Here is a 10,638-nt window from a genome sequence, read left to right as displayed (position 1 = left end):
TACATTGGATAGTTGCATTTAGCAACATGGACTTCCCACATTTATTTGTATTTTTGACATAAACTTTAGTTAATCAAACAAAAAATAATTAGGATAATTAACTATGTTAATAATGGCGTTAATTAAGTAATGAAGATGATAAGAAAATGCCAGTAACATTTTATTATAAATTTAAAATGGAATAACTATAAACTATAGAAATAATAACATGGAAAACCTTAAATAAAGTCCTGGCAAAGAGCCAAAGAACACAAATTATAAATAATGGAAACAATAAAATAGGAAGAAAAAAACATATATTGATAGATAAATTCATCATCGATATTACAAGTATCGATTAAATTAATTTTGAAAATTTGTAAATTAACAAATTACAACTTAAATTAATTTATTTATAAAATTTCATGATCATTTTTGTTAGAAATTAATCTATACAAAATTAAAATTATTAACAAATTTTTAAAATAACAAAATTTTTGTCAATGAAACGATATTAATACGAGATCAATATAAATTAATCATACAATCAATTAATGTAACACCTTGTAATCTTTAATAAAAAAAAATAATTATTAAATTATTTGAAGTAATATTTTATAATTTAGCAAAGTAATTTATCTATTGACCTAGAAAAACAGTAAAGAAAAGTAAGAGTCGTGTTCGTACAACGGTGCCTCTTGATAATTTATAGTACCGCCTAACAAAGCTTTGATGAATATGACCTATGGTCCGTCTGACACATTAAAAAAGGAGCACCTAAATAAAGATGGTACATCGAAAGAGAGAGTCACTTAGAAGTAAAAGCAAAGTTTCATGTTAGGGGGAAGATGAACTTCATCTAAATAATTAGTGATGGTTTGATATGGGTTTTGGAAAAAGCATAAAGCAATTGATGTTTGATACACTCTAATGTAATGATCAGAGAGGCACATGCTGATCCAACGTTACCACAAACCCTCCTTTTTCTTAGAGTTATTTTTTTCTTCTTCAATAATCCCATAACTTGTGGTCCTGCCCACCCTTATCTTATCACTTATATTTCAAGCCCCTATTATTTCACAAAGTTTGTCACATCAAGCTTTCGTATCAATTTGAAAGGATCTTGAACAACACTTATAATTATTGAGTTTTAAATAAAGTTATGGTATCGCAATCTAAGTGTTGCCATCACAATTTATTTACTTAGATGATATTAGTGAATAATCAGTTGGCGGCAGAGCCATAAAAGCAAATAATTATTACCGTTTACCACCATAAAAGATTCGAACTATGACACTACCCTAAACCCTGGCCCAATCTAAGTGATGAAGACCAACTAACTTCCCACTTTTACATCACATTAGCTAGGTAGACCCTAGCTATAGTTAACAACACCCATCCTTCCTCTATATCTATTAGCTGTAAATCCATCTCCAACATACCCACCACACCACTCTCTTTTTCCTTTAATTCATTCATCTCGTTACCTTCAACTTTGTACAATACCATAATGCCATCTATTCATTCTAGTCCATGCTACCCAATGGAAAATCCAGCATTAGCATCACTCCTCCGCCACACAACAACAACGACAACAACAACGGATCAAAAGCGCAACAAATTCTCACTCTTAAAAATGTTCAAACTTTTTCCAATGTTAACATCGGGTTGCAAAATGGTGGCTTTATTGGGAAGACCAAGAAAACCTATGCTTAAAGACAGTGCGACAACGGGAACAATATTCGGTTACAGAAAAGGGAGGGTGAGTTTAGCAATTCAAGAAGACACGCGTCAAATGCCAATTTTTCTAATTGAGTTACCAATGCTAACAAGCGCTTTGAACAAGGAAATGGGTTCTGATATAGTGAGAATAGCTTTGGAGAGTGAGACGAAAAGTAATAAGAAGAAGTTGTTGGAAGAGTTTGTTTGGGCAGTTTATTGTAATGGAAGAAAAGTTGGATACTCAATTAGAAGGAAACAAATGGGTGATGATGAACTTTATGTTATGCAACATTTGAGAGGTGTGTCCATGGGAGCTGGGGTGTTACCTACCACATCTGATCATAATAAAGATACTTCTGATGGTGAAATGACTTATATGAGAGGTAGATTTGAAAGAGTTGTTGGTTCTAAAGATTCTGAAGCTTTTTATATGATTAATCCGGATAATATTGCTGCTCAAGCTCCAGAGTTTAGTATCTTTTTTGTTAGATCTCAATAAAAACTATATAATATTATTATTCATCTCTATCTACCCCTTATATATATATTTTCATTTCCAATTCATTTCCTATACCTTGTTATCATTTATGATTGCTAATTTATTCCTCATTCCAAATTCAGATTAAGCTATACGATAAAACTTAAACTCTATGGACAATTAGAGACAAGATTACTTAACGTGTGGATCCAATAATTTACCTTTACACTGTCGATCAATATAATTAGTGTAATTACTGTCAGCATTATTTGTCGCCTTATTTTCTTGTAACGTCTTAATTCTAGCCTTAATCATAGGATCATATATCTGCTAGTATTTGCTATATATATATGTACACTGTAATCACCAGAAGATACAATAATATTATTCTTTACCTATCATTACATTTCCAAGTTGGTATTAGAGCACTTAAGCCCTGAAGGCTCTTGATCCAACACAAATCATGGCATCCGTTGCAGATTCAAAGTCCAGAAATGATCTCCCATTCACTGTGTCTGTCAAGTTGGACAGAGACAACTATCCACTATGGAAATCTTTGGTGATCTCTATAGTCAAAGGCTGCAGGCTCGATGGGCACATGCTAGGGACAAAGGAGTGTCCCGAAAAATTCATAGCTTCTACAGATTCAAGCAAGAATCCAAATCCTGCCTTTGAAGATTGGCAGGCTCGTGATTCACAACTCCTTGGATGGTTGATGAATTCAATGACTACTGAAATGGCAACACAGTTGTTGCACTGTGAAACCTCAAAACAACTTTGGGATGAAGCCCAAAGCCTAGCAGGTGCACACACAAGATCTCGAGTCACTTACCTCAAATCTGAGTTTCACAGCATTAGAAAAGGAGAGATAAAGATGGAGGAGTATCTGGTCAAAATGAAGAATCTCGCTGACAAGCTGAAACTTGCAGGCAGCCAACTCTGAATGGTTCAGATTCTGAATACAACCCAATGGTTTAGATTCTGACAAGCTGACAAGTTCCAACTCAGATCTAATCATTCAAACTCTGAATGGTTTAGATTCTGAATACAACCCAATGGTGGTCAAGCTATCTGATCAAACTAGTCTCAATTGGGTTGATCTTCAGGCTCAATTGCTGACCTTTGAGAGTAGACTTGATCAACGGAATAGCCTCACCAACCTAACTTTTAATGCTTCAGCAAATGTTGCCAACAAAACTGATTACAGAGGCAACAAATTCAACACAAACAACAACTGGAGAGGTTCCAACAGCAACTGAAGAGGTTCTAACTTCAGAGGTTGGAGAGGAGGCAGAGGAAGAATGTCTAAGCCAACATGTCAAGTTTGCCACAAGGCCGGGCACACAACAGTAAATTGCTATTACAGATTTGATAAGTCTTATTCAAACTCAAATTATTCAGCAGGCAGTGACAGACAAGGGGCACACAATGCCTTCCTAGCCTCACAAAGCTCTCTTCAAGATTATGATTGGTACTTTGACAGTGGTGCAAGCAATCATGTGACACACCAAACTGACAAATTCGAGGATCAGACAGAACATCATGGTAAGAACTCATTAATTGTTGGAAGTGGTGAAAAACTAAAGATTGTTGCCACAGGTTCCTCAAAACTAAACTCACTTAACTTACATGATGTCTTATATGTGCCCAATATTACCAAAAACATGTTAAGTGTGTCGAAATTAACTGCTCACAATAACATTCTGGTTGAGTTTGATGCAAATTGTTGTTTTGTGAAGGACAAGTTGACATGGAAGGCAATCCTAAGAGGGACACTTAAAGATGGCTTGTATCAGCTTTCAAGGACTGAAAGGGCCCCGTGTGCTTATGTATCTGTCAAGGAAAGCTGGCATAGAGGGCTTGGTCATCCAAATAATATAGTCCTAGATAGAGTCTTGAAAAATTGTAATGTCAAACTATCACCTAGTGATCATTTTAACTTTTGTGAGGCTTGTCAATATGGCAAAATGCATTTTTTTACCCTTTAAAAACTCTTCCTCTCACGCTAAAGAAATCCTTGAATTAGTTCACACTAATGTCTGGGGACCTGCACCAGTAACATCTTCTTCAGGTTTCAAATATTATGTTCACTTCCTTGATGACTTTAGTAGATTTACCTGGATCTATCCTCTAAAACAGAAATCAGATACTGCACAAGCTTTTACCCAGTTTAAAAACATGGCAGAAAATCTGTTTAACAAAAGAATTAAAAAAAATCAATGTGATGGTGGTGGTGAATATAAGGTTGTGCAAAACCATGCAATAGAAGCAGGGATACAACTCAGAATGTCATGCCCTTACACATCACAACAAAATGGTAGGGCTGAGAGAAAACACGAACATATTGCTGAATTTGGCCTGACACTACTAGCACAAGCCAAAATGCCCTTACACTATTGGTGGGAAGCTTTCTCCACGACAGTTTATCTCATAAACAGACTGCCCTCTCTAGTCACTCAAAATGAAAGTCCTTACTCACTACTCTTTAGAAAGGAACCTGACTACAACTCCCTAAAACCCTTTGGGTGTGCTTGCTATCCCTGTCTCAAGCCCTATAATCAGCACAAACTGCAGTTCCACACAACTAGATGTGTGTTCTTGGGGTATAGTAACTCCAACAAATGATACAAATGTATAAACTCTCATGGAAGAATCTTCACCTCAAGACATGTTGTCTTCAATGAAGAGCACTTTCCATTCCAAGATGGGTTTCTCAATACAAGAACTCCCTTGAAAACACTAACTGAATGTCTATCTGCCTCTTTTTCTTTGCCTACTGCAGGTAGCTCACATACTGGAGAAGCAACACCTTCAGATGACAACAATCCTGATGTCGAATAAGAACAAGTCAGTCCAACTGGCAGTGCTGCACCAGCTAGTCCAACTACAAATGATTCAACAAGGAACATTCCAATTTCACATGACACTGATCCCATAGAAACATTTACTAAAGCTCCCCAAGATCTTGCTGAACCAAGCACAACCATCAACACTCATTAGACCAGGAACAGGGCTGGAATTCACAAGCCAAAGTAGCCATATGTTGGGTTAGCTGAAACCTGCACAGATGAGAAGGAACCAAAAAATATCACAAAAGCACTTACAAGACCACAGTGGAAAGAAGCTATGGATAATGAGTATCGGGCACTCATGTCAAATCAAACCTGGGTTTTGGTACCATATCAAGGCCAGGAAAACATCATTGATTCTAAATGGGTCTTAAAGACCAAGTACAAAGCAGATGGGACAATTGAAAGGAGAAAGACAAGATTAGTTGCAAAAGGATTTCAACAAACAGCTGGACTAGATTATGAAGAGACCTTCAGCCCAGTTGTCAAGGCCAGTACAGTTCGAATCATACTCTCAATTGCAGTGCATCTCAATTGGGAAGTCAAACAGTTGGACATAAACAATGCATTCCTTAGTGGCTACCTCAAAGAGACTGTGTTTATGCATCAACTAGAGGGATTTGTTGACTCAACTAAACTTGAACATGTCTGCAAGTTATCTAAGGCAATCTATGGATTAAAACAGGCCCCGAGAGCCTGGTTTGACAACCTCAAAAATGCCTTACTCAGTTGGGGTTTCAAGAACACAAAAAGTGATTCCTCACTCTTCACTCTAAGAGGTACAAATCACATCACCTTTCTACTTATATATGTGGATGATATAATTGTCACAGGGAACAACACCAAATTTTTAGAATCCTTCATCAAACAACTCAATGTTGTGTTTTCCCTTAAGGACCTTGGTCCACTACACTACTTCTTAGGCATAGAAGCTCAAAGAGATGCATCTGGTATGTACTTAAAGCAATCGAAATACATAGGAGACGTCTTGAGAAAATTCAAAATGGAAAATGCGTCATCCTGTCCAACACCTATGGTAACTGGCAAGCAATTTACAGCTGAAGGGGAGAGGTTAAAAGACCCAACCGTGTTCAGACAAGCTATAAGAGCATTGCAATACTTAACAAATATAAGGCCTGACATAGCATTCTCAGTTAACAAGCTCAGCCAATTCATGAGCTCTCCCACTATAGATCATTGGCAAGGCATCAAAAGAATATTGAGATATCTTCAAGGTACCATCCAACATTGTCTACACATTAAACCATCCACTGACTTGGACTTAACGGGCTTCTCAAATGCAGATTGGGTAACAAGTGTGGACGATAGAAAATCCATGGCAGGTCAATATGTCTTCCTTGGTGAAACACTTGTTTCTTGGTCCTCAAGGAAGCAAAAGGTAGTCTCAAGATCTAGTACAAAATCAGAGTATAGAGCACTGGCTGACCTAGCTGCTGAAATAGCATGGACTCGTTCACTCCTCGATGAGCTAAACCTCCCTCTGCCAAGAAAACCAACATTGTGGTGTGATAACTTGAGTGCCAAGGCATTAGCTTCAAATCCAATTATGCATGCTCGATCCAAACACATTGAGATTGATGTGCACTACATTAGAGACCAAGTGCTGCGAAATGAGATTGTTGTGGCCTATGTTCCATCAGCTGATCAAATTGCTGACTGCCTCACTAAAGCATTAACTCACACACGATTCAACCAACTCAAAGACAAACTTGGGGTGACTTCCTCACCCATCAGTTTGAAGGGAGGAATTAGAGACAAGATCACTTAATGTGTGGATCCAATAATTTACCTTTACACTGTCAATCAATATAATTAGTGTAATTACTGTCAGCATTATTTGTCGCCTTATTTTCTTGTAACGTCTTAATTCTAGCCTTAATCATATGATCATGTATCTGCTAGTCTTTGATATTGATATTGATATATATATATATATATATATATATATATATATATATATATATATATACACTGTAATCACCAGAAGATACAATAATATTATTCTTTACCTATCATTACATTTCTAAGTTGGACAATGAAATATAATATGCAATGATAGGCGAGATAAATTTTTAATTTGAATTTATTTATTGTCTCGTACTCTTCCTTGTTTATCCATTACTACTTTTGCCAGGCAAGAAGATTTTGGATGGCTAAAAGCCAGAGTGATGGTACTGGAGCGAAAAATAAAAAGGTCTCTTTAGTTGGGTGGACTGTGAGATTTTTTTCAAAAAAATAACCAATATAACCTAGTTTAAAAGAAATAAGTCTGTATAAAATATGAATTTTGACCAATTAAATTCCACCTAATCATAGTGAATGCTGATTATTTAAAAGAGTTAGAGTTAAATATAACCATATAAATTTTGTATTTCTTGTGAACCTTTTTATTATAAACATAATAAAATATAACATCCTACTTTTAAATTTAGTGGATGGACGAACTTGTTAAAAACATATACTTTCTTCTTGAAATAAAATATAAAATAGAATATTATCAACGTAGTTTTTAACATACATTTTTTTAATATATATATTTTTTTATAAAACTACTAAATTATGTAGAGTCTACTAAATTTAATAGATTTTATATAAATTTTAATTAACATAAGTAAATATACTGAAAAATTAAATAAAGATCATTTTTATTTTCTCTTTATTTTTTTTTCTATTATTATAATTTTGATGTATTTTTCACTGTATTACAAATATTTAAGTTTATCAAATGTTACATTAATATATTTATATTTTCAAAATTATAGTAATAAAAAGATAAAAAATAGAGAAGATCTTAATCTTAAAAACTTTGTATTAATAATTGTGTGGTTGACCTTTTAAAAAATAGATATGATAACCGAAAAGTTATATTATATACTTTTTTTATTTAATTTCAGGTCGCCCAATTGTTATGCAATCTTGTATCGCACTTTTTTTTGTTTTATTAAAATAAATTTAAAATAATTAAAAAGGACAAAAACAATAATTAATAGTAATATTAACTGATTATAATTATTAGACAAATATAAAAGTATATTATAGAAGTTGAAATAAAATTAACTACTCTGATTGTCTTACAATAAATTCACTTTAGTAAAAAAATTGTTTCAAATTTAATATAATTTAAATTTTTTAATTCAGTGATAATTATTTTTTCACATATTACTATTTAATTATTACTAAATATATAACTTCTAAAATAATATTATATTTTGCATTGATAATAGTAAAAAATTAATCAATACTTAAAATAAATAGTTTAATAAATAAAATATTTCTTTTTTTAATCATTATATTTTTTTTTAATATATATACAAAAACTTAAAACGACGTTTATCATAAGACTAAGAAGTAAGAAGTAATATTTTAGTGTCATTTAGTACCTGTCGGCTGTCGCAATAGGCGCATGGTTTTTTAATACTCCAATTTGTCCACTATTAGTAGATAAATATATGAATATGTATCATCGAGGTCAACAATAAAATCACTGACAACCAACTTTATCAAATCGATAAATTTAGTGTTCGAGAGGTTGCACACAAAAGGGAACAACAATTGCAACCATTATTAGTTTTGATTAAACCTTCCTTAGATAAATGGCCCCATAAAGTATCAAATAACTCATTATTGTAAAATTTATGACATGACCAACACTAATTATCCCTGCTTATCTCCTTCAAAAGTACCATTTACACGATTTATATGTAGTTAATGTTGAATTTTGATCTTTCCTATACTTTCCATTCTTTTCGCAGTGCATTAATAATTTTGTACTCATGACTCTTTTTTGGGTCTCTATATTTAATCTTTTAATAATAATAACAATCTCATTTTTCAACTGATTTTACTCATACAATACAACTTTACGTGTAAAATAATTTATAAAATAAAAAAAAATATATTATGTTATTATTTTTTTATGATATTTTATTATATTTTAAAATATTTAAATATATTTTTAGTCTTTGTAAACATAACACTTTTTTAGTTTAGATTTCATTCATGTAATATCATAAAATTTTATTTTTAGTTCTAAATGTCAAGTGAACATTACAAATATATTAATTGGCAAAGAAAAACGTGGATAAAATATTTATATATGTTTTGTGTCCCTGTAAATATAACAATTATCAATTTAATCCCTAAAAAATATTTTTTTGAATTTCATCGTTGCAATATCCAAAACCTTTGTTTTTGGTTATTAACGTCAAATGGACGTTACAAAAACGTGAGCCAACAAATAGAGAAAAATGTGGTTCAATCGTAACACTCCAATAAAAATATTAATTTAAAATATTAAAATAATTTATATACTTATTTTTATTTGTTATTTAAATATTATTTTGATTAAATAAATAAGAATAAATATTTAAGTTTTTTTAGAATACATATTTTATTAGAAATAAGTATACAAATTTAAAAAATTATTCTTAATAAATTTAACCGAAATAATATTTAAATAACAAATAAAAGTAATTTGTATACTTATTTATAATAAATTAAGTATATAAATTCTAATGGAATAAAAATTTAAATAATCATTCTAAACAAATGTTATCGAAATAATATTTAAATAATAAATAAAAATAATTTGTATACTTATTTCTAATAAAATAAATATATACTTATTTCTAATAAAATAAGTATACAAACTCCAATGGAAATAAAAATATAAATAATTATTCTAAATAAATTTAACCGAAATAATATTTAAATAACACATAAAAATAAATATATAAATTAATCTAATATTTAAATTAATATTCCAATTGAAATGCTTCGATTGACCCGCGTTTTCCTCTATTGATAGACTAACATCTTAGTAGCGTCCATTTGATATTAAGGACAAAAAATAAAGTTTTTTGATATTACAGAGATAAAATCTAAATAAATATTTTTTTAGAGACTAAAACTGAAAACTGTTATATTTACCGAGACCAAAAATATATTTCAACGTTTGATCCACATTTTTCTTTGTCAATTAACGTTTTTGTAACGTACACTTGACATTAGGAACTAAAAATAAATTTTTATGATCTTACACTGATGAAATCAAAACAAAAAAATTTACATAGACCAAAAATGTATTTAAAGATATTCTTAACATCATATTTTAACAAATCCTAATATCAATTGATTTTAAAACAACATTGATCATGAGTGAGTGCATTAATAAATCCTACGGATACAAATATTGTATCAGATTTTATATAATCAACCTGTTATTGAATCAATGTAATAAAAATAATATATAAAAATTTTAAAAAATATATATTTTGAATTTTATAAATGAAATATCCAATAGTCTAGACTTTTAAATTTTAAAATATTCGTAACACTGATTGTGTATCAATTTTTTAATAATTTAAAAGTCCGAAATACTCTAAATATTTTAAATTTAAAAAAAAATCGAATATTTTTTGTTTTCCAAATATTTGGGCTACTTACTTTTTATTTCGGCTATTTAGCGGTAAGTGACAAACGCAAAAAGAGAAATGTACTGTGCACCCCCACAGTTTAACCTGCCACTCCCCTATAATTTTTTATTGACCAATCTACCCTTTTTATTTTATATAAAATTTATCAGTAAAT

The 10,638-nt window shown here is 31.3% G+C and overlaps 2 protein-coding genes across 2 annotated transcripts; both read left to right on the top strand.

The window, feature by feature from the left end:
- The first annotated feature begins 1,489 nt into the window (after positions 1 to 1,489).
- On the top strand, positions 1,490 to 2,265 carry LOC101496975 (protein MIZU-KUSSEI 1). Its single transcript, XM_004501537.4, has one exon. It carries the CDS (start codon positions 1,490 to 1,492, stop codon positions 2,198 to 2,200), a length of 711 nt encoding a protein of 236 aa, XP_004501594.1. The 3' UTR covers positions 2,201 to 2,265.
- Positions 2,266 to 2,642: 377 nt separating this feature from the next.
- LOC140920544 (uncharacterized) lies at positions 2,643 to 3,438 on the top strand. Its single transcript, XM_073368856.1, has 2 exons — positions 2,643 to 3,108; positions 3,158 to 3,438. The coding sequence occupies exons 1-2, from the start codon at positions 2,643 to 2,645 to the stop codon at positions 3,436 to 3,438; spliced, it is 747 nt and encodes a 248-aa protein (XP_073224957.1).
- The last annotated feature ends 7,200 nt before the right edge of the window (positions 3,439 to 10,638 follow it).

This window comes from Cicer arietinum, chromosome 5 (genome assembly GCF_000331145.2).
Source record: "Cicer arietinum cultivar CDC Frontier isolate Library 1 chromosome 5, Cicar.CDCFrontier_v2.0, whole genome shotgun sequence".
In the NCBI taxonomy this organism is placed as follows: Eukaryota; Viridiplantae; Streptophyta; class Magnoliopsida; order Fabales; family Fabaceae; genus Cicer; species Cicer arietinum.
This window is presented reverse-complemented; position numbering and strand designations above follow the sequence as displayed.

Bases quoted from the DNA above. Each gene is read 5' to 3' on its own strand.
- LOC101496975 (XM_004501537.4), top strand. From the start codon at position 1,490: ATGCCATCTATTCATTCTAGTCCATGCTACCCAATGGAAAATCCAGCA.
- LOC140920544 (XM_073368856.1), top strand. From the start codon at position 2,643: ATGGCATCCGTTGCAGATTCAAAGTCCAGAAATGATCTCCCATTCACT. The intron at 3,109-3,157 runs GCAGCCAACTCT...CCAATGGTTTAG, and splicing joins TGACAAGCTGAAACTTGCAG to ATTCTGACAAGCTGACAAGT.